This window comes from Tamandua tetradactyla, chromosome 2 (genome assembly GCF_023851605.1).
Source record: "Tamandua tetradactyla isolate mTamTet1 chromosome 2, mTamTet1.pri, whole genome shotgun sequence".
Lineage (NCBI taxonomy): Eukaryota > Metazoa > Chordata > Mammalia > Pilosa > Myrmecophagidae > Tamandua > Tamandua tetradactyla.
The window spans coordinates 209581247-209607426 of record NC_135328.1 but is presented as its reverse complement, the minus strand read 5'-3'; the positions used below and the strand labels follow the sequence as shown (position 1 = coordinate 209607426).

The following is a 26180-nucleotide window of genomic DNA, read 5'->3' as shown; positions in this document are numbered from 1 at the left end:
TTTCAGAAACAGAAAAACCAATAACCAAATTTATCTGGAAGGGCAGGGTGCCCCGAATAGCTAAAAATATTCTGAGAAAGAAAAATGAAGTCAGAGGTCTCACACTACCTGACTTTAAGGCATATTACGAAGCGACAGTGGTCAAAACAGCACAGTACTGGCATAAAGATAGATATACTGACCAATGGATTCGAATTGATTGTTCTGATATAGACCCTCTCATCTATGGACATTTGATCTTTGATAAGGCAGTCAAGCCAACTCACCTGGGGCAGAACAGTCTCTTCAATAAATGGTGGCTAGAGAACTGGATATCCACATGCAAAAGAATAAAAGAGGATGCATATCTCATACCCAAACAAAAATTAACTCAAAATGGATCAAAGACCTAAACATCAGAGCTAAGACCATAAATGTAGGGAAATATCTTACAAAACTTGTAATAGGAGACTGGCCCTACATGTGACAGGGGTATATATCTCCCTGGCAATGTGGGACAGAAATCCCAGGATGAGCTGGGACCTGGCATCAGGCGATTGAGAAAACCTTCTTAACCAAAAGGGGGAAGAGAGAAATGAGACAAAGTGTCAGCCCCTGAGAAATTTCAGAGTCGAGAGGTCATCCTGGCATTATACAGATATCCCCCTTTTAGTTTATGATGTATTAGAGTGGCTAGAGGGAAGTGCCTAAAACTGTAGAGCTGTGTTATAGTAGCCATGATTCTTGAAGATGACTATATAATGATATAGTTTTTGCAATGTGACTGTGCAAATGTGAGAACCTTGTGTCTGATGCTCCTTTTAGCTACGGTACGGACAGATGAGGAAAAATATGTATAAAAAATAAACAAATAATAGGGGGAACAAAGGTTAAATTAAGTCGAGTAGATTGAAATACTAGTGGCCAATGAAAGGGAGTGGTAAGCGGTATGGCATGTATGAGTTTTTACTCTTTTCTTTCTTTTGCTAGAGAGATGCAAATGTTAAAAAAAATGATCATGGTGATGAATACACAACTATATGACGATATTGTAAGCTATTGCGTGTATACTTAAGATGGACTGTATTGTGTGTGAAGTTATATCAATAAAATATTTAAAAAACAATACAATTGAAATAAAAAATAATACAATTGAAATAAAAAATATAAATACAAAATTAAAGGAAAAAAGTGTAATATGATGATTTTAGGAAAAATGTAATTGTTAGATTGTAAATTAGGGTAATGGGAAAAGAAAGGAAAGATTAAGGAGACTGTAGATATAGAAGAGAATCAAACAGGATTTGATGACTTTTGAGTACTGAGAAAGAAAAGAACTGAGAATTACTTCAAGATTTCAAGTGTGTGTAATTGAGAGAATTATAATGTCATTAACTAAATTAGGGAGAAGAGAAAGCGGGGAGGAACTACCAAGTACCATTTTTAGGTGACCAAATATGAAACATGTATGTATCTGTATGGCAATTTGAGCAAAAAAACTGGAAATGAGGCTCTAGAGCTCAACCTGAGTCAAGGACAATAAATAAGGCTGAGATCAAGAGAAATACAGAGTAGGAAGATGAAAGTGCTAAGAAAAGAAATTACAGTAATTATTGTTTTTCAGCCTATTTTCAACCTGTTTTGCGAATGGCACATAACTGTCATTTTCAATTTCCCAGCTGATCAGGTAGCATGTGGAGACGGTTGGAAAGAAACAATAAAAGACAGACTGAAAGAGACAATGAGAGAGAGAGAGAGATGAGACACAAACAGGGATATTCTCTTTTCAATCTGTGATGACTTTTACTGGATTTCAAGTGAAAATTAAAAAAATTTTGTCACGCAAACACAAGCACCAAACTCACCAATCTCTGAATTTCTGTGCCTTTCCATATCCTCTTCAAACAAGTACCTGTATTTTCAAAAGCTATATAACTAAAAAAATATATTTTTCTCCCTCATTAGAAAGTTGAACTATTGCTGTAATTATTCACCCCTGAATGCTTTCTATTCTGGTTTCTGTTTCACCTAGATTCATTCAATTTCTCTCATTTAGGGTTATAAAACTACTTGTTCCAAAAACCAGTCTTCACACCCAGGGGTGTAAACCTCCCTGGCAACATGGGACATGACTCCTGGGGATGAGCCAGGACCTGGCATCAAGGGATTGAGAAAACCTTCTTGACCAAAAGGGGGAAGACAGAAATAAGACAAAATAAATTTTCAGTGGCTGAGAGATCTCAAACAAAGTTGAGAGGTTATCCTGGAGGTTATTCGTATGCATTATCTCATTTTAGTTTATGGTGTATTAGAGTGGTTAGTGGGAAGTACCTGAAATTGTTGAATTGTATTCCAGTAGCCTTGATTCTTAAAGATAATTGTATAACTATATAGCTTTTACAATGTGACCGTGTGATTGTGAAAACCTTCTGGCTGATGATTTCTTCATCCAGGATATTGGACAGATGAGTAAAAAAATAAATAAATTCCAAGGTGGAGGCAGAATAAGGAGTAAAAAAAAATTGGGTAGATTGCAATACTAGTGATTAAGGAAAGGGAGGGGAAGGGGGTATTGATGGATATTTTTTTTTCTTTTGTCCTTTTATTTCTTTTTCTGGAGTGATGCAAATATTCTAAAAATGATCATGGTGATGAATATACAACTATGTGATGATATTGTGAGCCACTGATTGTATACTTTGGGTAGATCTCAATAAAAATATTAAAAACAAAAACAAAAAAACCAGTGTTCAGTCTGCAGAAACCTTATCTATCTATCTTTATTCCATTTATTTATAAGTAAATAAAGTTACTCCTCCCCCACCAATAAATACTGGACCTAATAATATTGAACCTCCTGTAATCTTATTAAATATTCTCATTTATAGTCTATTCTAGCAATTCTCAACATGTGGTCTGCACTGCAGATCCTTGAGAACACTTGAGATCCTTTCAAAAACTATTTTTATAACAATAAGATGTTATCTGTATTTTTCATGGTATTGACATTTGTACTAATAGTGCAAAAGCAATGGTAGGTAAAACTGTGGCAGTCTTAGCAAAAATTAAGGCAGTGGCACCGATGTATACTAGCAATCACTTCATTCTTCATTGTCACACACTCAAACAAAGCCAGTTCTGACTTCACAGATCCCCTGTTCTCAGTGAGTTTATAACATCACAAGTAGAGAAAACTCATTTAGAGAACTGAAAACACAGCAATAGTTTGGACTGTTCCTCTGACCTACTTAGGTAATTCCAATTCAAAGACACTGATGAGTTGTAATTATTCATTGACCTCTCCTCTGTATACAAGGGATGATAATATATAGTCTGAGGGAGCCAGCCTCTAAGGTGCCCCCAATGATCCCCACCTCCTAGAATTTATACCCTTGGCCAATACCCTCCCACACCGTATCAGGGTTGGTCTGTGTGACCAATAGAACACAGCAAATGGTATTTGCTTCTGAGATTAGGATGTAAAAGACACTGTGGCCTTCCTCTTGGTGTCTGTCTCTGTCTCTCAGACTGCTCATTTTGTGGGAAATCAGCTGCCAAATTGTGAACAGCCCTATGGAGAGGTTCATATGGTGTGAAACTGAGACTTCCTGCCAAAAGCTATTAAGTGAGCTTGGAAACAGTTCCCCCTACCCCAGTCAAGCCTTTGGGTGACTGCAGTCCTGGCTGACAACACTGACTGCAACCTCATGAGAGACACTGAGCCAGAACCACCAAGCCCTCCTTGATTTGTGACCCTTAAAATCTCTGTGAAACAATAAATACAGTTTTAAGCTGCTGAATTTGGGGCTAAATTTTTATAAAGCATAGATAACTAATAAAAATTCCTTCCCCCAAGAGTTCAAAATATAGTTAAAAAGAAATAAAACACAGACATATAAAAGCTTTAGTGTCAGATGAGTAATCTAGATAATATCTATGTGAACTCAAAACAGGAAATTATTTTTCTGTAGGCTAGAGAGTTGAGAAAAGATTTCATGAAGCAAACAGAACTTCAACTGAGTCTTCAAAGAGAAGGAGGCTTCAACTAAGTGCATTGGAATACTCCAAGGAACAAGAAATCAAGTGTGGCAAATGCTGAGTGACAGTGTGTTGAAGAAAAGAGCTCTTGGGAAAAAATGGAAGATAAATTGATAAATTGAGGCTTAGGTTAAATTAAAGAGGGCTTTGAATATAAGACTAAGTTTAGACTTTATCTTGTAGGCAATAGACAGGGACTGAAATTTTTTGAACAAGAAAGCAGTAATTATGAGAGCTCTCCAAGAAAGAGGTTTTCACCTCTATCTACTCCCCACCCTCTGCCTACCTTCAGTGAACATTTTTTTTTTTTGCAGAACTACTACTCACAAATACCTTTATTCACCTAATCCAAACTCACTTTAGAGGAATATGAATCACTAATACAATAAAAGTGTCTACAAAAATCAATATAGCCTCTCTTTTGTCCGCCGGCCCGCCGCGCGCCCGCAGCAGCGGAATCGCCCGCCCTCCTCTCCCCTCCTCTGTCCGCCGGCCCGCCGCGCGGCACCCACGCCCCGCAGCAGCGGACCCGCCCACCCTCCTCTCCCCTCTTCCGCCTTCACCGGCTCCTCCGCTACCAGCCTCGACAGCCTTGCCACCCTCACCTTTCCTCCTCCAGAACAGCTACTGGGGGAGTGGAGATAATACAGAGCAGCTCCCGGAGCCACGAGGGAGATCAAAGGGATGGCGTACCCCATCCTGCAACGGCTGACTGTTTGGGAAAACCAGCTCCGGTGAGATCACCGAGGGGCACGGGCTTTCCTGGGTGGGACGGCAAGCGGCCGGAGTCCCTCCCTTCCACCTTCCCAGGCCAGCTGGCAGAATTGGACAGGCGGTCCCCTTAGGCCGCAGCGGCTGGTGCCCCCACCATGCGAGGCCCCCCGGACCAACTGAGAGAGTTGGGTCGGAAATCCCCAGACTGCGGAGAACAGTGACCGGGGGGTCCCTTCCAAACACGTGTCTCCCCCGTCCGGCTGGGAACAGTGTACTCTCCCGGGTTGCGACAGCTGGCGCCCTCCCGCCACGCTTGGCACCCCAGGCCGGCTAGCTAATTCAGCCGGACGCTCTCCCGTGCTGTGGCGGCCGGCGACCCTCCCCGCGTTCGGAACCCCAGGCCGGCTGGCACTCTTCCAAGACGCTTCGGCTGTCAAACCTCCCCTACGGCGAGAATTTTCCAGAGTTAAAGGACCCACAGCAACTTTCACTGGTGGAACCCGCAGACAAACGTGTGCCACGAGCGCCACCTACTGGGCAGGATAAGAAAAACGGAACCCAGAGATTGCACAGAAAAATCTTTCAACCTGTGGGGTCCAACACCCAGGGAAATCTGACTAAATGCCCAGACGCCAGCAGAAGATAACGGATCACGCTCAGAAAATTGAACATATGGTCCAGTCAAACGAACAAACCAACAGTTCAAATGAGATACAGGAGCTGAAACAACTAATGCTGAATATACGAACAGAAATAGAAAACCTCTTCAAAAACAAAATCGATAAATTGAGGGAGGACATGAAGAAGACATAGGCTGAATATAAAGAAGAAATAGAAAAACTGAAAAAACAAATCACAGAACTTATGGAAGTGAAGGATAAAGTAGAAAAGATGGAAAAAACAATGGATACCTACAATGACAGATTTAAAGAGACAGAAGATAGAATTAGTGATTTGGAGGATGAAACATCTGAATTCCAAAAAGAAACAGAAACTATCCGGAAAAGAATGGAAAAATTTGAACAGGGTATCAGGGAATTCAAGGACAATGTGAACCGTACAAATATACGTGTTGTGGGTGTCCCAGAAGGAGAAGAGAAGGGAAAAGGAGGAGAAAAACTAATGGAAGAAATTATCACTGAAAATTTCCCAACTCTTATGAAAGACCTAAAATTACAGATCCAAGAAGTGCAGCGCACCCCAAAGAGATTAGACACAAATAGGCGTTCCCCAAGACACTTACTAGTTAGAATGTCAGAGGTCAAAGAGAAAGAGAGGATCTTGAAAGAAGCGAGAGAGAAGCAATCCATCACATACAAGGGAAACCCAATAAGACTATGTGTAGATTTCTCAGCAGAAACCATGGAAGCTAGAAGACAGTGGGATGATATATTTAAGTTACTAAAAGAGAAAAACTGCCAGCCAAGACTCCTATATCCAGCAAAATTGTCCTTGAAAAATGAGGGAGAAATTAAAACATTCTCAGACAAACAGTCACTGAGAGAATTTGTGACCAAGAGACCAGCTCTGCAAGAAATACTAAAGGAAGCACTAGAGTCAGATACAAAAAGACAGAAGAGAGAGGCATGGAGAAAAGTGTAGAAAGAAGGAAAGTCAGATATGATATATATAATACAAAAGGCAAAATGGTAGAGGAAAATATTATCCAAACAGTAATAACTCTAAATGTTAATGGACTGAATTCCCCAATCAAAAGACATAGACTGGCAGAATGGATTAAAAAACAGGATCCTTCTATATGCTGTCTACAGGAAACACATCTTAGACCCAAAGATAAATATAGGTTGAAAGTGAAAGGTTGGGAAAAGATATTTCATGCAAATAACAACCAGAAAAGAGCAGGAGTGGCTATACTAATATCCAACAAATTAGACTTCAAATGTAAAACAGTTAAAAGAGACAAAGAAGGAGACTATATACTATTAAAAGGAACAATTAAGCAAGAGGACATAACAATCATAAATATTTACGCACCGAACCAGAATGCCCCAAAATACGTGAGGAATACACTGCAAACACTGAAAAGGGAAATAGACACATATACTATAATAGTTGGAGACTTCAATTCACCACTCTCATCAATGGACAGAACATCTAGACAGAGGATCAATAAAGAAATAGAGAATCTGAATATTACTAGAAATGAGCTTGACTTAACAGACATTTATAGGACATTACATCCCACAACAGCAGGATACACCTTTTTTTCAAGTGCTCATGGATCATTCTCAAAGACAGACCATATGCTGGGTCACAAAGCAAGTCTTAACAAATTTAAAAAGATTGAAATCATACACAACACTTTCTCGGATCATAAAGGAATGAAGTTGGAAATCAATAATAGGCGGAGTGCCAGAAAATTCATAAATACATGGAGGCTCAACAACACACTCTTAAACAACAAGTGGGTCAAAGAAGAAATTGCAAGAGAAATTAGTAAATACCTAGACGCGAATGAAAATGAAGACACAACATATCAAAACTTATGGGACGCAGCAAAGGCAGTGCTAAGAGGGAAATTTATTGCCCTAAATGCCTTTATCAGAAAAGAAGAAAAGGCAAAAATGCAGGAATTAACTGTCCACTTGGAAGAACTGGAGAAAGAACAGCAAACTAATCCCAAAGCAAGCAAAACGAAAGAAATAACAAAGATTAGAGCAGAAATAAATGAAATTGGAAACATGAAAACAACAGAGAAAATCAATAAGACCAGAAGTTGGTTCTATGAGAAAATCAATAAGATTGATGGGCCCTTAGCAAGATTGACAAAAAGAAGAAGAGAGAGGATGCAAATAAATAAGATCAGAAATGGAAGAGGAGACATAACTACTGACCTCACAGAAATAAAGGAGGTAATAACAGGATACTATGAACAACTTTACACTAATAAATACAACAATTTAGATGACATGGACAGGTTCCTGGAAAGACATGAACAACCAACTTTGACTCAAGAAGAAATAGATGACCTCAACAAACCAATCACAAGTAAAGAGATTGAATTAGTTATTCAAAAGCTCCCTAAAAAGAAAAGTCCAGGACCAGACGGCTTCACATGTGAATTCTATCAAACATTCCAGAAAGAATTAGTACCAACTCTCCTCAAACTCTTCAACATAATCGAAGTGGAGGGAAAACTACCTAATTCATTCTATGAAGCCAACATCACCCTCATACCAAAACCAGGCAAAGATATTACAAAAAAAGAAAACTACAGACCAATCTCTCTAATGAATACAGAGGCAAAAATCCTCAATAAAGTTCTAGCAAATCGTATCCAACAACACATTAAAAGAATTATACATCATGACCAAGTAGGATTCATCCCAGGTATGCAAGGATGGTTCAACATAAGAAAATCAATTAATGTAATACACCATATCAACAAATCAAAGCAGAAAAATCACATGATCATCCCAATTGATGCAGAGAAGGCATTTGACAAGGTTCAACATCCTTTCCTGTTGAAAACACTTCAAAAGATAGGAATACAAGGGAACTTCCTTAAAATGATAGAGGGAATATATGAAAAACCCACAGCTAATATCATCCTCAATGGGGAAAAATTGAAAACTTTCCCCCTAAGATCAGGAACAAGACAAGGATGTCCACTATCACCACTATTATTCAACATTGTGTTGGAAGTTCTAGCCAGAGCAATTAGGCAAGAAAAAGAAATACAAGGCATCAAAATTGGAAAGGAAGAAGTAAAACTATCACTGTTTGCAGACGATATGATACTATACGTAGAAAACCCAGAAAAATCCACAACAAAATTACTAGAGCTAATAAATGAGTACAGCAAAGTAGCAGGTTACAAGATCAACATTCAAAAATCTGTAGCTTTTCTATACACTAGTAATGAACAAGCTGAGGCGGAAATCTAGAAACGAATCCCATTTACAATCGCAACTAAAAGAATAAAATACCTAGGAATAAATTTAACCAAAGAGACAAAAAACCTATATAAAGAAAACTACAAAAAACTGCTAAAAGAAATCACAGAAGACCTAAATAGATGGAAGGGCATACCGTGTTCATGGATTGGAAGACTAAATATAATTAAGATGTCAATCCTACCTAAACTCATCTACAGATTCAATGCAATACCAATCAAAATCCCAACAACTTATTTTTCAGAAATAGAAAAACCAATAAGCAAATTTATCTGGAAGGGCAGGGTTCCCCAAATTGCTAAAAACATCTTGAGGAAAAAAAACGAAGCTGGAGGTCTTGCACTGCCTGACTTTAAGGCATATTATGAAGCCACAGTGGTCAAAACAGCATGGTATTGGCATAAAGATAGATATATCGACCAATGCAATCGAATAGAGTGCTCAGATATAGACCCTCTCATCTATGGACATTTGATCTTTGATAAGGCAGTCAAGCCAACTCACCTGGGACAGAACAGTCTCTTCAATAAATGGTGCCTAGAGAACTGGATATCCATAAGTAAAAGAATGAAAGAAGACCCGTATCTCACACCTTATACAAAAATTAACTCAAAATGGATCAAAGATCTAAACATTAGGTCTAAGACCATAAAACAGTTAGAGGAAAATGTAGGGAGATATCTTACGAATCTTACAACTGGAGGCGGTTTTATGGACCTTAAACCTAAAGCAAGAGCACTGAAGAAAGAAAGAAATAAAGGGGAGCTCCTCAAAATTAAACACTTTTGTGCATCAAAGAACTTCATCAAGAAAGTAGAAAGACAGCCTACACAATGGGAGATAATATTTGGAAATGACATATCAGATAAAGGTCTAGTATCCAGAATTCATAAAGAGATTGTTCAACTCAACAACAAAAAGACAGCCAACCCAATTACAAAATGGGAAAAAGACTTGAACAGACACCTACCAGAAGAGGAAATACGGATGGCCAAGAGGCACATGAAGAGATGCTCAATGTCCCTGGCCATTAGAGAAATGCAAATCAAAACCACAATGAGGTATCATCTCACACCCACCAGAATGGCCATTATCAACAAAACAGAAAATGACAAGTGCTGGAGAGGATGCGGAGAAAGAGGCACACTTATCCACTGTTGGTGGGAATGTCAAAGGGTGCAACCACTGTGGAAGGCAGTTTGGCAGTTCCTCAAAAAGCTGAATATAGAATTGCCATACAACCCAGCAATACCATTGCTAGGTATCTACTCAAAGGACTTAAGGGCAAAGACACAAACGGACATTTGCACACCAATGTTTATAGCAGCGTTATTTACAATTGCAAAGAGATGGAAACAGCCAAAATGTCCATCAACAGAAGAATGGCTAAACAAACTGTGGTATATACATACGATGGAATATTATGCAGCTTTAAGACAAGATAAACTTATGAAGCATGTAATAACATGGATGGACCTAGAGAATATTATGCTGAGTGAGTCCAGCCAAAAACTAAAGGACAAATACTGTATGGTCCCACTGATGTGAACGGACATTCGAGAATAAACTTGAAATATGTCATTGGTAACAGAGTCCAGCAGGAGTTAGAAACATGGTAAGACAATGGGTAATTGAAGCTGAAGGGATACAGACTGTGCAACAGGACTAGATACAAAAACTCAAAAATGGACAGCACAATAATACCTAATTGTAAAGTAATCATGTTAAAACACTGAATGAAGCTGCATCTGAGCTATAGGGTTTTTTTTGTTTTTGTTTGCTTGTTTGTTTGTTTTTTTTTTACTATTATTACTACTTTTATTTCTTTTCTCTATATTAACATTTTATATCTTTTTCTGTTGTGTTGCTAGTTCCTCTAAACCGATGGAAATGTACTAAGAAACGATTATCATGCATCTATGTGATGATGTTAAGAATTACTGAGTGCATATGTAGAACGGTATGATTTCTAAATGTTGTGTTAATTTCTTTTTTTTCTCTCCGTTAATAAAAAAATAAAAAAAACAAACAAAAAAAACCAACAACAAAAAAAATCAATATAAAGGAGAGTTAATTCTAGAATAACTTTTAAAACTTTAAATTATGTCTATTTTCCAGAGCATTTTATTCATAATTTTACTATTTAGATTTGTATTTTAGAATCAATATCCTTCATGATCAAAATTTTTGTGTGACCCAAGTCAAAGTCAGTGTTCGCTGGACAAACACTATGTTAAAATAAATAGTTACTGTAATACTTAGTGCTAAGCGCTGGCTGCTCCCCAAGCAGGATTTCAAAAATACCCTCATGTATGCCTTTCCTTTGTTTTCCCTTTACATATCAGCTGTTTAAAATTCTCCACACAACACCTTGACCTCTTTGGAGTGGCAATATTAAGAAAATATAACGAAGAAGCAGAATATAAAACTGTAACAAAGCACCTACAATGTATTTAGGTTCACTCTCTTCCTTAATTTTGAGTATAAAAGTAAAACTCCCATTTTATATTTCATTAAAAAGTCAGAAAAAATACAGGCCTCCAAAGCAGTTTCTGGGAACAGGATCACAGGGCGGGCTGGCTCTGCTTTCACAGTAAATACTTACTGTGTGAGAACCGCTGAGTGATCGGGGTTCCAGGGTAAGGGTAAGTTCGGCTCTCCCACTGAATGTTTCCTTCCTGGACAGCCTTCATGAAACCATGGTAACACTGGTAGGCTACACCTAAAGACAAAAAGAACAAACACCTTAATCTGGATACTTTACCTGTAAATGCAATTATTGAAACAATGCTAATGAACTGCTTTATTACTTTTTAAAATATAAGTTTCTTGGAGGAATTCCAAATTCCTTTGACCCTTATTCCAAGAATGGAAACAAAATCATATAATCATATAATTTTAAAACTGGAAGGTCATTTTATGGAGAAAGGTTAAATGACAACCCAAGATTACAAAACTAGCTCATATACAACTTTGATCCCTTTTACTCTATCATGAGGCAATATATCAAACCAATTAGTATTATTTACTCCAAAGCAAAGGGCCTTGGGGAGTAATTTACCTTTGTGAAAGAGTATGGTCAAATGGTGTCTCACATATAATAGGTGTTCAGTAAATATCTGTGGTTAGACAATGGCAAGCAAGCATTCTCCATCTTAAACAGGAGGTAATAACTTTTAATGAATTATGAGATGACTAATTCATAACTAAAGTAAGCTGGGTTTTTTTGTTTTGTTTATCTCCAGTGCATGGTCTGGGAATCGAACCCTGGTCTCTCTCATGGAAGGTGAGCATTCTACCACTGAACTACCTGTGCACCCGAGGTAAGCTGTTTTTAAAATGGGAGTGCTTCATGTTTTTCTAATACATTCATTTCAGTGGCTATCTAATTTCATTAAAGAGCAAACATTTGGATAAAGAGTCTGATTATCTTATGTTTTGAAAGACTGTATAGTTCTTGAATTTACGCCACCATAGTAGAGCCTTAAGTAGGATCGAAGTACTTATATGTATTTTCCAACAATGATCACTATCCCCATACTATTCTGAATTTCACTTGGTAGAACTTACAGATAAAAATAATTGGCAGATTATTAAAAAGTATGACCAAAGTTTGGCCATTTTCAGTGAGTAACAACACTGCAACTATACAATGGTGAAATGGACACCATAGATTTGCAAATGCTGAACTGAAATGATGGAATAAGAAATAATACATATATAAAACAATTGTGAGGAAAAAGTAACTCGTGACAGTGACCTCCACCAGAAGATATAAGATTGTATTACGTTAGGGTGGCTCTCAGAAAAAAATCCCAAGGTGGTAAGAATGCCAAATGAACCAAAGGACAAATTTATATATTTGATTAGATTACAACCCCTCACCTGTGATCTTTCCAGAAACCATATGTCCACAGCACATGGAACTAATCTCTCCTGAATAGCCCATTAACCTGACACACAGAAGCAGACTGTACATACCAGAAACACCAGTTGTGAGCAGATAAGCACAGGGCCTACCAAACAGTTTCAATACAGCTTATTCTTAGCCCTCAAGTTGGACTCAGGGGCACTGATAAGAATTCTAGTCCCTAGTCCCCATGAGAACCACCCTGAAGCAAGGAAGAGATCTTAAGACTAATTGATTCAGAGCTAAAGGTTTTTCTTTTTCAACATATCTCTGGCTGTTTTCACCAAAAAAGAATAAAGCGATAAAACCCTTGTTCTGAACAATGATAATTCAACAAAGATTGTTCATCTTTATCAGGCAAAAAAAAGTTCCTTTCTGTCTAAGATGGAATGATGTCAAATAACTACTATCTGTCAATTAAGAATACAAAATGGCTAACAACTTTAATATTCAGTTGGAAATTAAAATTGCAAATGGGATTAAATACTATTAAATTCAAGCTATTCATAAAGCTAATTAGGATAAGGAAAAAAGAAAAAATATACAGTGTTAACGGTTAACATTAAATTTTAAAACCACAATAAATGTAAAAAAGAAAAGACAAAATTGGGAGTTTAAATATTCTAAAATATTAATTTAAAATAAATTGATCTTTTCATTTCCCACAGTACCTTTGATAAGTCGATACCACTGTTTGCAGACAAGGGCTGCAGTTTTGTGTTCCTGATATGGTGAAAGAAAGGACAGGATATACTCCAAAACCTCTTCTGGCAGCTCAGACATGGATCTATTATGTTTAGTCTCCTGAGCCTCCAATGCTGGGTGAAGCTCTTCATCTTGCTCCATTATCCCTTCCACCACGCTTTCTTCTTGGTCCACAGCCATGAAACTGTCATCTTCACTGTCTGAGGAGCTGGCCATGACATTCCACTTGACAGCTAAAATAGGAAAGAAACAAACATCAGTATACATTGTTGGAAGTTCTGAAACAGCCCAGGCACATGTGCACAAGTTGTTCATGATTCTTCTTCCACCCTTACTATAAAATCTGTTCTTCAGCACTTCCCTTACTAGTTGTGAGCCATCTTAATTTGCCTGGCATGATGCAAATACCAAGCCCATTCCAGGTATCTAACAATCACCAAAAGGCTTCTGATTGCATTTTTTTCTCTACTGAAAACCAGAATGGCAGTCAAGCTCTGGTGTAACTATCAAGCCTGAAAACTTGTTCTCTGGCAATTCCTGTAACTTGAGGATCTGAATGGTGGACAGCAAAAGGAATAGCAACTAGCCTCCCCTGACCAGAAACAATAATCCAAGACCTCAAACTCAGAGGGAAAAACTAACTATGGAAAGAGTAATAACATTCTGAGAATGTAGGTTTAAAAATAACAGTTTTTCTGACTTTTACACAGATGATTCACTTAGGAGGATAAGAAGTGTTCCAAGAATAGGACTAACAGGCTCAAATACCAAGTACAAGGCAATATTTACAATAGAAAATACAATCTATAGCAGCTCCAGGCAACCACCAGAAACACAAAAAGACGTACAAAAAAGTTCAAAGCAGTATAATTCGCAATAGCAAAAAACTAGAAACAACTCAAATGCCTATCAACAACAGAAAATATAAATTGTGGTACACTGACACAATGAAAAGCTATATAGCAAGGAAATACAACTAAACACACTTGAGTACTAGTTACCCAAATGCATTTAGTTTGTGAAAAATTCACCAAGCTAAACACTTAACGTACTTCTGTAAAGTTTACAAAATATGTGATTGTTACCAATTATTTCTAGTCGAGATACTATGGGTAATTTTAGATTTCTTCTTTGTGCTTATCTGTATTCCCTAAATTTTACAGAAAGAGCATAAAATGCTAAAACACACAGAGAAAGTGGGTACATGGGTAATTCAGTGGTAGAATTCTCACCTGCCATGTGGGAGACCTGGGTTCCATTCCTGGCCCATGCACCCCCACCCCACCCCCCGCAGAAAAAAAAATTCAACAAATGGTGCTGCAATGATGGGATACTCACGTGGAAAAAGAATGAAATCTGACCCTCCACCATACAGCATGCAAAACAGAAAAAAAAAAAAAGAGAGCCAGGCAACTAACTCAATTTACAACATCTCCATGATGTTACATGCCAAACCTGAGGTAAAAATGGTAAAATGAAGAAAACAGGTTAATTTATGTAAGAACTACGTCACAGGTTGGATCTCCAGGAAGCAGAAGCTAAAACAGAATTAGGAATGAAAAAGATTTCAATGGGGAGTAATTACGGGGATAAGAGAGGAAAAAGCACAATTGGGGACAGGTAGTCCATGATGCAGACCTAATAAAGCCTGTCCAACAGAGAGCTCGGGAGGAAAGATGGTAAGTTAGAGAAATCCTGTATTGAGCGCAAAGGGAAAGGATCTCATATCACTGCTTTGCATAGTCACTGGCTGAAGGCTGCTGGAGAAATATGTGACCCCCTGCTACCCCAGCTTTTCTCAGCCATGGGCAGGGACCACCCCGAGAAAAGCATGACATGGCTTCAAAGTTGAGGCAGACCCTAAAGGGCTAGCAGCTTCAGCTACACTCCTTACAGATGGGCAGCAAGTCCTTTCTTGAAGACTAATCTCTGGAGTATCCAATCAGGGGAGAAACAGGCACAGGTATAACCGTTTTGGCGTTCTATTGTTTGGGGCACCAAGCATCACTCTGTGCTCAGCTGGGCACCTGTTCTTGCAAGATCGTGAATAAAGTCTTTTCTTCCCCTAATTGGGTAAGCATTTATTCACTTTCAAGTATGGTGTTTTTTCTAACAATGCGGCATTTTATTATAAAATATATAGCATACTAAATATAATAAATATTATATCTATATTATATAGCGTTATCTACACTCACAACCATTCCTCTTGCTCCAGACCATTCACTATGACACCCAACCTTACAAATTTCCAACGTTCCTTCTAGCACTAAAAACAGGAGAAAAAGAAACAATAGGAAGAGAAGAGAGAGCTTGAATATACTTTGGGGCTTTGAGAAATATTCCCAAAGGTAGGGGAGTTTCATGATAATCAACAACTGGTGACTGCTTAGAAGTCCTGGGGTGATCTACATTCTCCTGGCATGGGTTAGGGTGGAAGAAAATTCCTTTCATTTTCCCAAAACACAGAAGAGTATTATAAGAGGTTTGCTGAAAAACATATTGAAGGATATTCATTTATTTCTGTCCCCTTTTCCCTCACTTGAGTGAACTGTTTTTCCATGTGATCATCTTTCTAGGGAAAGGCTTTTCAATCAACAAATCCCTCCATTTCTGGCCCTATCTCCTAATCTAAAAAGCAGTCATATAAAATACAAAGCAAAACTCTGAGAAATTTATCTGCCAAAAATCAGAATGGGTAATCATGCCTTTTCTACTGAGAAAAACAACACTTTCCATTTCCTCTTATTCTTTCCCTTGCATATTATCACTTTTCAATGGCTATCTTTCCTAATTCATTAACCTTCCCATATTTTTAAACTCCCTTCAGCCCTAAAATTCAACAAGAATCAAAAACAACAACAACAAAAAAAAATGGATTTCTTGAGTTTGGCTTTATCTTTCCTTTGAATTAGATAAAGAATCTCAAATACAGCTGTCCCCTTGTGCAAAATTTTGATAGACTGTGAGCCTTGGGTCTGCTTCAGAACAGACAGACTCAAGAAAGGCTGTGAAGAGGTCATTTTTATTATTATTTTGTGAACTTTTTCCTCCAACTGAAATAAATCTGTTTGGTTCCGTAAAACAATTTCTTACTCCTTTTCCAAATCTTCTCAAAATACAATTAACAAGACTAAATAAAGGAATTCTCACTGTTTTAATACCCAGTTTTAAGCAATTCTTACCATTCAAACTTTTCATTAAACCCCATGCCCCTGAGGGCATGTTTGCTAAGAGGACTCAGAGCACAGATGCCAAGAAGAAAACTCAGCGATGGGCTCAGATGCAATTCTCTGTAATTATATGCTAGAACCAATTTGCACAGTCCTTCATTTTCACTTCCATGATTAGGTAATGAAATCATCACTCATACCCCCAGAGGACAGAGAGGCATTTTTCCTTGTTTTCATGCCCAAAGAAGTCCTACAGAACATTTCATACTGAAGTGTAATAACTCAATGAATGTGGCTTTCATGAAAGTCTTTAAAGGAAAACCTTTCTTTGTTCACATTTGTGTAAAGCCTTCTCAGTTTCCTCAAAAGGATCAAACCTTTGGGAGAAACCACAACTGAAGTCAACTTACTAGGAGTTGAACTCCTTGAGGATAAAGACAATTTTCCTAGATGTCTTTGCCTTCCAAGCACTAGACATTCAATTGAGTGCAAGATTTATTGACATTTATACACCCTTGTGCTGAGCTCACATTCTTCTAGAACAGAAATTACATCATTAGTACATTCAGGAAATAGCAGACTCTACCCTTATATGTCACTAGATGCTGTTGAAATATTTTATTGGTCAGATTAATGTACCTCTCTGACTCCTTGAGTATTTCCTTTTAAGGTGTACTCTGGTCTGAATGAGTTTCCTGCTAGACTCCTAAGCCCCACCCAGTGAACCTTTGTTAGGGCAAGAGAAATGTCATTGAAGAAACCATTTATCTGGCCCAGTAAGGTTTTTTTTTCTGGAAAAAAAGAAACACTCTACTGTGTCCAACTAAACACAAATCATTTCCAACATTACAGTATCTTGCTTCTAAAGTATAAGTTAAGGTTAAGATTTTGAAACAGGGAAATGTGGCTACTGTTTCCAGCTTTAATGCTATGTTACCCAGAATAAGTTACAACTTCTCAATCTTTAAATAACAAAAGTTTCCCCTCCACTTCATAAGGATTTTGATATTAACTACTCAGAATACAGTGGAGGAATTCAATTAAGAATTCAAAATGATTCAAGGAAATTAAAGATGGGACTGAGATTATTATTCATGTAAAAGTATATTTGTGTTTTGATCAATTTGTGCCTTTGACTTCTACACAAACTAGACAGCTGACAATCCTCTAAAGAAGAAACACATTTTTGTAAAAATCGGAATTCCAGTCTCTTCACTAAAAGGAAACTGAAGATTTAAAATGCAACCAAACTTATTCTTCACAATTTCAAAAGGTTAAAAAAATGCAATTAATATTATAAAGCCAGCGGGGAGAGACAAGAGTTAAGAGGAGGTTTAGATTTCCATTTTGGCAAGGGTGTGTTTATTGGTTTTCTTTCTTTTGTGAACAATGAAATTATCTAAAATTGAAAATGTTGATAGACTATGGACTTTGAGCACTATACATGATCCCTGATGAATGCAGGTGGCCGAAGGATGCACTGACTGAGAAGCAGACTGGTGAACGATTCTTATGAACAAATGTTGTGCTGCTATAAAAAGGAATGAAGTCGTGAGGCAAGCAATGATGTGAATGAACATGTGGGACATTTTTTTTTAATTATTTAATTTATTTATTAAAAAATTAAGAAAAAATAAACAAAAACATTAACATATCATTCCGTTCTACATATATAATCAGTAATTCTCAATATCACACATAGTTGCATATTCATCATTTCTTAGAACATTTGCATCAATTCAGAAAAAGAAATAAAAAGACAACAGAAAAAGAAATAAAACGATAACAGAGAAAAAAAAAGATTACACATACCATACCCCTTACCCCTCACTTTCATTTATCACTAGCATTTCAAACTAAATTTATTTTAATATTTGTTTCCCTTATTATTTATTTTTATTCCATGTGTTCTACTCGTCTGTTGACATGGTAGATAAAAGGAGCATCAGACACAAGGTTTTCACAACCACACAGTCACATTGCGAAAGCTGTATCATTATTCAATCATCCTCAAGAAACATGGCTACTGGAACACAGCTCTACATTTTCAGGCAGTTCCCTCCAGCCTCTCCATTACGTCTTGAATAACAAGGTGATATCTACTTAATGCATAAGAATAACCTCCAGGATAACCTCTCGACTCTATTTGGAATCTCTCAGCCATTGACACTTAGTCTCATTTCACTCTTTCCCCTTTTGGTCGAGAAGGTTTTCTCAATCCCTTGATGTGGAGTCTCAGCTCATTCTAGGGTTTTTCTCAATCCCTTGATGCTGAGTCTCCGCTCATTCCAGGATTTCTGTCCCACGTTGCCAGGAAGGGCCACACCCCTGGGAGTCATGTCCCACGTAGACGGGGGAGGGTGGTGAGTTTGCTTGTTGTGTTGGCTGGAAAGAGAGGCCACATCTGAGCAACAAGAGGTTCTCTTGGGGGTGACTCTTAGGCTTTAAGTACTATTAGCTACTTTAAGTAGGCTTGACCTATCCTTTGTGGGGTTAAGTTTCATATGAACAAACCCCAAGACTGGGGGCTCAGCTTATAGCTTTGGTTGTCCACACTGTTTGTGAGAATATCAAGAATTCAACTTGGGGAAGTTGTGTTTCTCCCCGTTCTTACCATTCCCCGAAGGGGACTTTGCAAATACTTTTCCACTCACTGATCAAATCACTTTGGGATTCATCAGGGCATCACTCTGGACAAACCAACAAAATCTCATGTCCTACCTGAGATTCCAAGTACTTATGGTGTTCAATCAAGCTATCGACATAAGTTATATTAGGAAATGCACTAGTCAAAATATAAATTTTGTACCAAATATTTTTTGTTTTAGTCTCATACATAAGGTGAAATTTTAAAATATTATCATCTGTTTTCAGCATCCTGCAGTAATGACATTCCTTTGTTCTTCCTCATGTACAGACATTTTTAAAATCTGTACATTTAGTCACTATTATTATACACTCTAGGCATTCCTAGCTTATACCACCTCAATCTTTATCATCTATCTTTCTTTTTGATTGTATTTATGCCCCCAGCCCTCCTCCCTCTATCATTCTCACATGCAGCTTCATTCAGTGTTTTAACATAATTGTATTACAGTTAGGGAGTACTGTGCTGTCCATTTCTGAGTTTTTATATTCAGTCCTGCTGCACAATCTGTATCCCTTCAGCTCCAATTACCCAATATCTTACCCTATTTCTATCCCCTGATGGTCTCTGTTACCAATGAAATATTCCAAGTTTATTCACTAATGTCAGTTCATATCAGTGAGACCATACAGTATTTGTCCTTTAGTTTTTGGCTAATCTCACTCAGCATAATGTTCTCAAGGTCCATCCATGTTGTTACATACATCATAAGTTTATTCTGTCTTAAAGCTGCATAATATTCCATCATATGTATATACCACAGTTTGTTTAGCCACATGTGGACATTTAATGAGGCAAAATAAACCACAAACAAAAGAACAATAATAGTATAGTCTCCTTTAGAAAATGCTTACAAGAAAACAGGGGTCTAGACTATAAGCTTTTACAGCAGACACATTTATTCTGGAGTGGTAACTATTATCTCTGGATTTCAAGAGGCTGTTATATATATATATAATCTGATATTTAGAGATAAGAATGAAGCCGATCAGGTTGGGGTTAAAGTAATTCAGAACACTGGGGTAAGGAAGACAATGTGAATATTTTAGAACCACACATATTCTTTGAGATCAAAGGAAGAAAGATTTATTTGGTCTGGAACTGAAATTTTCTATAGCACATAATCTAACTCAACCTATCTGTATAGCTCATGTGAACAACTGAAATGTAGGGAGCCCAGAATAAGAAAGAAAGCTCCTGTAGAGCTTAATGTAACGCCTGGATACATCCTAGGGTATATTAAGCGGATAATAAAAAAGAATTGGCAAAGTCCCTCGAGGGAAGGGAGAAAAAATATGGAGCTATTAAATTTTACCATCAGGAAATCCCCTGACACTGTGTCACTCTATGGGGACACCCAAATCAATAGGCCACACCCTTGATCTTGAGGCTTACTCTTGTGAAGCTTTTGTAGGTAGTGAAGAAGCTTAGCCTACCTATAGGTATGCCTAAGAGTTAGCTCTGGAGGACCTCTTTTGTTGCTCAGATGCGGCCTCACTCTCTCTAAGTCCAACTCTGCAAGAAGAAATCATTGCCCTCCCCACTATGTGGGGTATGACACCTAGGGGTTAAGTCTCCCTCTGGTGACATGAAAGATGATTCCAGGGAGGAATCCGGCCCTGACACCATGGGATCAACAATTCCATCCTGACCAAAATGAGGTAAAGAAGTGCAGTTAATAAAGTATCAGTGGCAGAGAGAGTTCAAATAGAATTGAGAGGCTACTCTGGGGGTTGCTCTTATGCAAGCTTCAGTTAGACATTGCTACCTATCATAACCTGCTAAACCCCATCCAGGACAATTCCAACCAATCCTAAAGAACACCTAGGGCAATATAAAAAATTCCACAAGGGTTCCATGCACTAGGGTAACGTTCCAAAAACCTACAACCTCCAGATAGGTTCCTGGACCAGATACGTTCTGAAACCTAGAGGGCCCAGCCTCTCCAGAACATCAGATAGTTCCATCTGCCTACCCCCTATTAGTGACAGACCCTTCCAATGTGAAAAATTTAGAATGGCCATAGCCCAAACACCTCTAAAGAGAGGGATAGAAAGATCAAAGGTAATGATGGAGTTATATAGAGAAGATGGAATTTAACAAATTAATATGATTGCTGAATCATCAAATTGATATCTCTTTTAGTCTCCAGTATCTCAGAGCAACTAGAAGTAAAAACCTAAAATTGTGGAATTGTAACCCATGTCAAACCCTGAAATATGTTCTATAACTAATTGTGGTGCTGTGCTTTGAAATTTATTGCTTTTTTGTAAATATTATTTTTCACAAAGAAAGATAAAAAGTCAATTGTGGTGATAAAAATATTTAAGCCTTCTAGTCTCCTATCTGCTGGAGCAGCTAGAAGGAAAAATCTGAGAAGATCATATGGTAGCCTATGACAAATCCTGGGATCTGTCCTGTAACTACTTGTTGAAGAGTGCTTTGAAAACCATTCTTTTATCATTTCTTCGCTTTGTATATATGTTAAACAATACAATAAAAAAGTTAAAAAAAATATTACAAAGCTGCAGGTCAAAAAAGCATGGTACTGGCATAAAGATAGACATATATATCAACAGAGTTGAATCTCAGAATACCATATTCAAAGGACTTGGTCAAAAGGGTGAAAACCAAACCAACCTAATGGAAAAAAATATTTGGAAACCACATATTTGATAATGGTTTGATATCCAGAATATATAAAGCAATCCTACAACTCAACAATAAAAAAGACAAAATTAAAAAATAGGCAAAAGACATGAATAAACATTTTTCCGACGAGGAAATACAGATGGCTAAAAAGTACATGAAAAGACTCTTAGCTTCACTAGCTATTAGGGAAATGCAAATCAAAACCACAGTGAGATATCTCTCACCTATGAGAATGGTCACTAGTAAACAAACAGGCAAGTATAAGTGTTGGAGAGGATGTGCAGAAACAGGAACTCTTATCACTGCTAGTGGGTATGTAAAATGGCACAGCTGCTGTAGAGCACAGTTTGGTGGTTTCTCATGAAACTAAGTACAGAGTTGCCTTACGACCCAGCATTACGCTACGCAGGATATACCCAGGAAATCTGAAAGCAGGGACACACACAGATACCTGCATACTGATGTTCACAGTGGCATTACTCACAATTGCCAAAAGCTGGAAACAATCCAAGTGTCCAGCAACAGAAGAACGGATAAACAAAATGTGGTATATGCATAAGATGGGATATTTTTCAGTAGTAAGAAGGAATGAAGTCCTGAAGTACGAAACAACATGGATGAACGTTGAGGATATTATGATAAGTGAAATAAGTCAGATTCAAAAGGACAAATATTATATGGTCTCACTGACATGAACTAATTATAAAATATAAACACATAGACATAAAATAGAATATAGGTTACCGGGATATAGAATGAGGCGAAAGAATAGGGAGTGGACGCTTAATATTTACAGAATGTTTAACTAGGTTGAACTTAAATGTTTGGAAATGGACAGAGGTGAGAGTAGCATATTATTGTGAGAATAATTAACAGTGCTGAATGGTGTGTGAATGTGTCAGAAAGCGGAAGTTCAGAGTCATGTATGTCATCAGAAGGAAAGTTGGAGGTCAAAATATAAGAAGATATAACACTGTGAATCTTGTGGTGGACAATGCTGGTGATTAACTGTACAAATATTTTAAAAGTTCTTTCATGAACTAGAGCAAAATATGATACTATTACAAGGAGTTAATGATAGAGGAGTTTATGGGGAAAGTGTACTTATTGCAAACCATGGACTATAGTTAACAGTACTATTTTAATACTCTTTCATCAACAGTATAAAATATACCAATACTACAGGGGAAATATGAAGTATGGGAGGATTTGGGTTTTATTTTTTATATTTATTTCTTTTCTAGAGTAATTAAAATGTTCTAAAATCGATCAGAGGATTGTATGCACAACTATGTCATGATACTGTGAGTCAGTGATTACATACTTTCGATGGTTTGTATGGTGTGTGAATATATCTCAATAAAACTACATTTAAAAAAATACAATTAAGGGGACTTCTTATTGATAGCAAAATAAAAAGAATAAGTGGCAAATAAACTCACTGCCCTCCCCACTTTGTGGACATGACTCCCAGGAATGAGCCTTGCCCTAGCATCATGGGATTGAGAATGACCAGAAGGAGGAAAAGAAATGGAACAAAATAAAGTTTCAGTGGATAAGAGATTTCAGTCGAAAGGTCATTCTGTTGGTTACTCTTATGCAAGCTTTAGCCAGATATTTCAAACCACCATACTATGCCATGCTCCAGCCAACAGTATTCCTGAAAACTCTAGGGAGTGCCCTGGCTCTATCTAAGTCTCTATAAAAGTTTTTCTTAGTAAGTTTATTTTCTCAGAAAAGTAAGGCCTCCAGATTGATCCTAGGTCAGATAAGTCCTGAAACCCAGAAGTACCAGTCTCTCCAAGAACAACCACCACGGTCATTCCTCTATCAATAAACTTTTCCAACATGAAGAAGTTAAAATGGTCATTGCCCAGATACCTCTAAAGATTGAGAGAAAGATCAGAAGAGAGGAAGGCAGTGTACCTAAGAAGTTAGGAGTTAACAAATGACTGTGACTACTGAATCCCATATATAGTTGGATAATATTACGCTGTTTTAGTTAACCTACCTCTATTTTAAGTCTTAAAATTGGTAGATTGCAATACTAGTGGTCAATGAGAGGGAGGTAAGGGATATGGGATATAAAGGATTTTACATTTTTCATTTTATTTCTTTTTCTGGAGTAATGCAAATGTTCTAAAAATGATCATGGTGATGAATATACAACTATGTGCTGTTATCATGAACCACTGTATACTTTGGATGGATTGTATGGTGTGTGAAGATATCACAATAAAAATATGTTAAAAATTTTTTTAAGTATATGGATCTAGGTTTATATAAGCCTCAAGTGTGAGTTTAATATGACTTAGGTATATAAAAATTTACTGTATATTTATAATTTGACATTCTTTTGCACTAACTGAACTACTTTCAATGGACAGGAGTGTAGTTTGGTTCAAGTTTTTGTCCTGAATTTCTCCAACTAGAATAAAGATAGAAAAACAGGAACTCTCTGGGATTATGCTCTTAAAAAAGTTATTTCTAATAGCTGCAGAGCTGCAAGAGCCAAAACCATTCTTAACGTTGTATTCTATAAGTAGAAAACTATGAGATACCCAACTATTTCAGTGCTAGGGGCAATCTCATGATAAAACTTGAACAGATGAGGAGCTGCTTTTTATTGAGAAGTAAAGAAAGTGATTTCTTGAGATACAATCTACTCCTGGTGAAGATGCTATGAACACTGCTGAAATTACAACAAAGGATTTAGAATATTACATAAACTTAATTAATAAAGCAGTGGAAGGGTTTGAGAGGGCTGACTCCAATTCTGAAAGAAGTTCTACAGTGGATAAAATATTACCAAACAACATCACATGCTAAAGAGAAATCATTCGTGAAAGGAAGAGTCAACTGATGCAGCAAATTTCATTACTGTCTTATTTTAAGAAATTGATGTAGCCACCCCAACCTACAGCAACCATCACCTGATCAGTCAGCAGTCATCAACATCAAGGCAAAACACACCACCACAAAAAAGAATATGATTACTGAAGGTTCAGAAATGGTTAGCATTTTTAGCAATAATGTATTTTTAATTTAAGTATGTATATATTTTAGACATAATGCTACTGCACACTTATAAGACTACAAATAAAGTATAAACATTTTATATGTACTTGGAAACCAAAAAAAAAAAGAAAAGAAAATATAAAATACTGTCAAATGGGGATTTACAGAAGATTATGATTACAAATGGTGATTCAATTCTTTGGAATAATAAACAAGAGACAATAATGATTATATCCTCATTGATTTAACTAATAACAAATCTACCAATCTAAGCTGATGAGGGGCTACCTCAAAAATAAGCCTTCTTAGAAATATACCACCACCACCATCATCATCATGGTATTAAGCAAAATGAAAAAGTTATAAATGATAGAAAAATCATTTTAAATATAAAATATTTAAATATAAAATATAAAATTCTATCTTATTTCATATATTCAACAAATATCAACAGAACTTTTGCTATATGCAAAAACCCTGTGCTTAGATGTCATGGGAGTTCTAAAGTAAGGATGTCTCTCTCTGCTATCAAAGAGAGAGCCTCTTAAGGGCCAAAGACACATACATACATAACATCAATGCAGGACATTCCACAATAAATGACCCATGATACAAAACAAGAAGCTTTAGCAGTTCAGAGAAGAAAGAGGTGGCTTCTAACTAGTATGATAAGGAAGTTATACAGAGGTAAGAATTTGAACTGAGCTTTGAAGAATAGGTAGGATATAAGCTTTGAAGAATAGGTAGTAAATCTGTAGAGGGATGACAGATTTTCAAATTATGATCTTTTAAACTGATATCTTTTCCCATTTACAAAATAACTGTTCCTTTAGGACAAATGGGTAAAACTCATTTTTATTCAGTGGGTGTTTTACCATATGTACAGACTGTTTAATATTATATCTACATTAACAGAAGTTCATAATCTGCAGACTCCTTAGTTCCTGACAGTCAATGTTTTGACAAAAACATGTGGAAATACAATAATTTGGCATAACTATTGTTGCTAGTAGCATACTGCTAGCTGTTTTGACAAGCAGATTCAGAGAGCTGCTTCTATAAAGCATTCCAAATTTAATAACAGAAATCAACTGCAATCCAGGCTGAGAGTCACATGAGCTCTGAGCACCTTTAGGAATCAGCACCACGGCAGAAGACATCAAGACCCAAATCAAGAACTACCGAATTACTTCTTTTGACAACAGCTTTCTCAACCAGAACCAGACCAGGAGCTGCTGGCAGAACTACCTGGGCTTCTGCTGCTGCAAGAAGGAAATGACTGTTAAAGGGGGTGATGTCTCTGGGTGTAAACGGTACCAGGTGTCAGCCTGGGATGAATGCAGGGCAGAAAGCACATTTCCTAGGAAGATCTGAACTGGCTCACTTCACTTCTCTCCTGTCCTCCATCCTTCTTCCAGGTGGTGAAG

At 37.2% G+C, this 26180-nt stretch overlaps 1 protein-coding gene across 7 annotated transcripts in view; it reads right to left on the bottom strand.

The window, feature by feature from the left end:
- Window positions 1-26180, bottom strand: part of FBXO42 (F-box protein 42) — a 180557-nt gene that overhangs the window by 60552 nt on the left and 93825 nt on the right. For all 7 annotated transcript variants that reach the window (XM_077151160.1, XM_077151158.1, XM_077151154.1 and 4 more), the window contains 2 exons: window positions 13230-13496; window positions 11254-11370 (listed from right to left, as the gene is read on the bottom strand). In XM_077151160.1, coding sequence (XP_077007275.1) covers window positions 11254-11370; window positions 13230-13479 — 367 coding nt within the window. In that variant the 5' untranslated portion in view covers window positions 13480-13496. The remainder of the gene's footprint in view (window positions 1-11253; window positions 11371-13229; window positions 13497-26180) is intronic.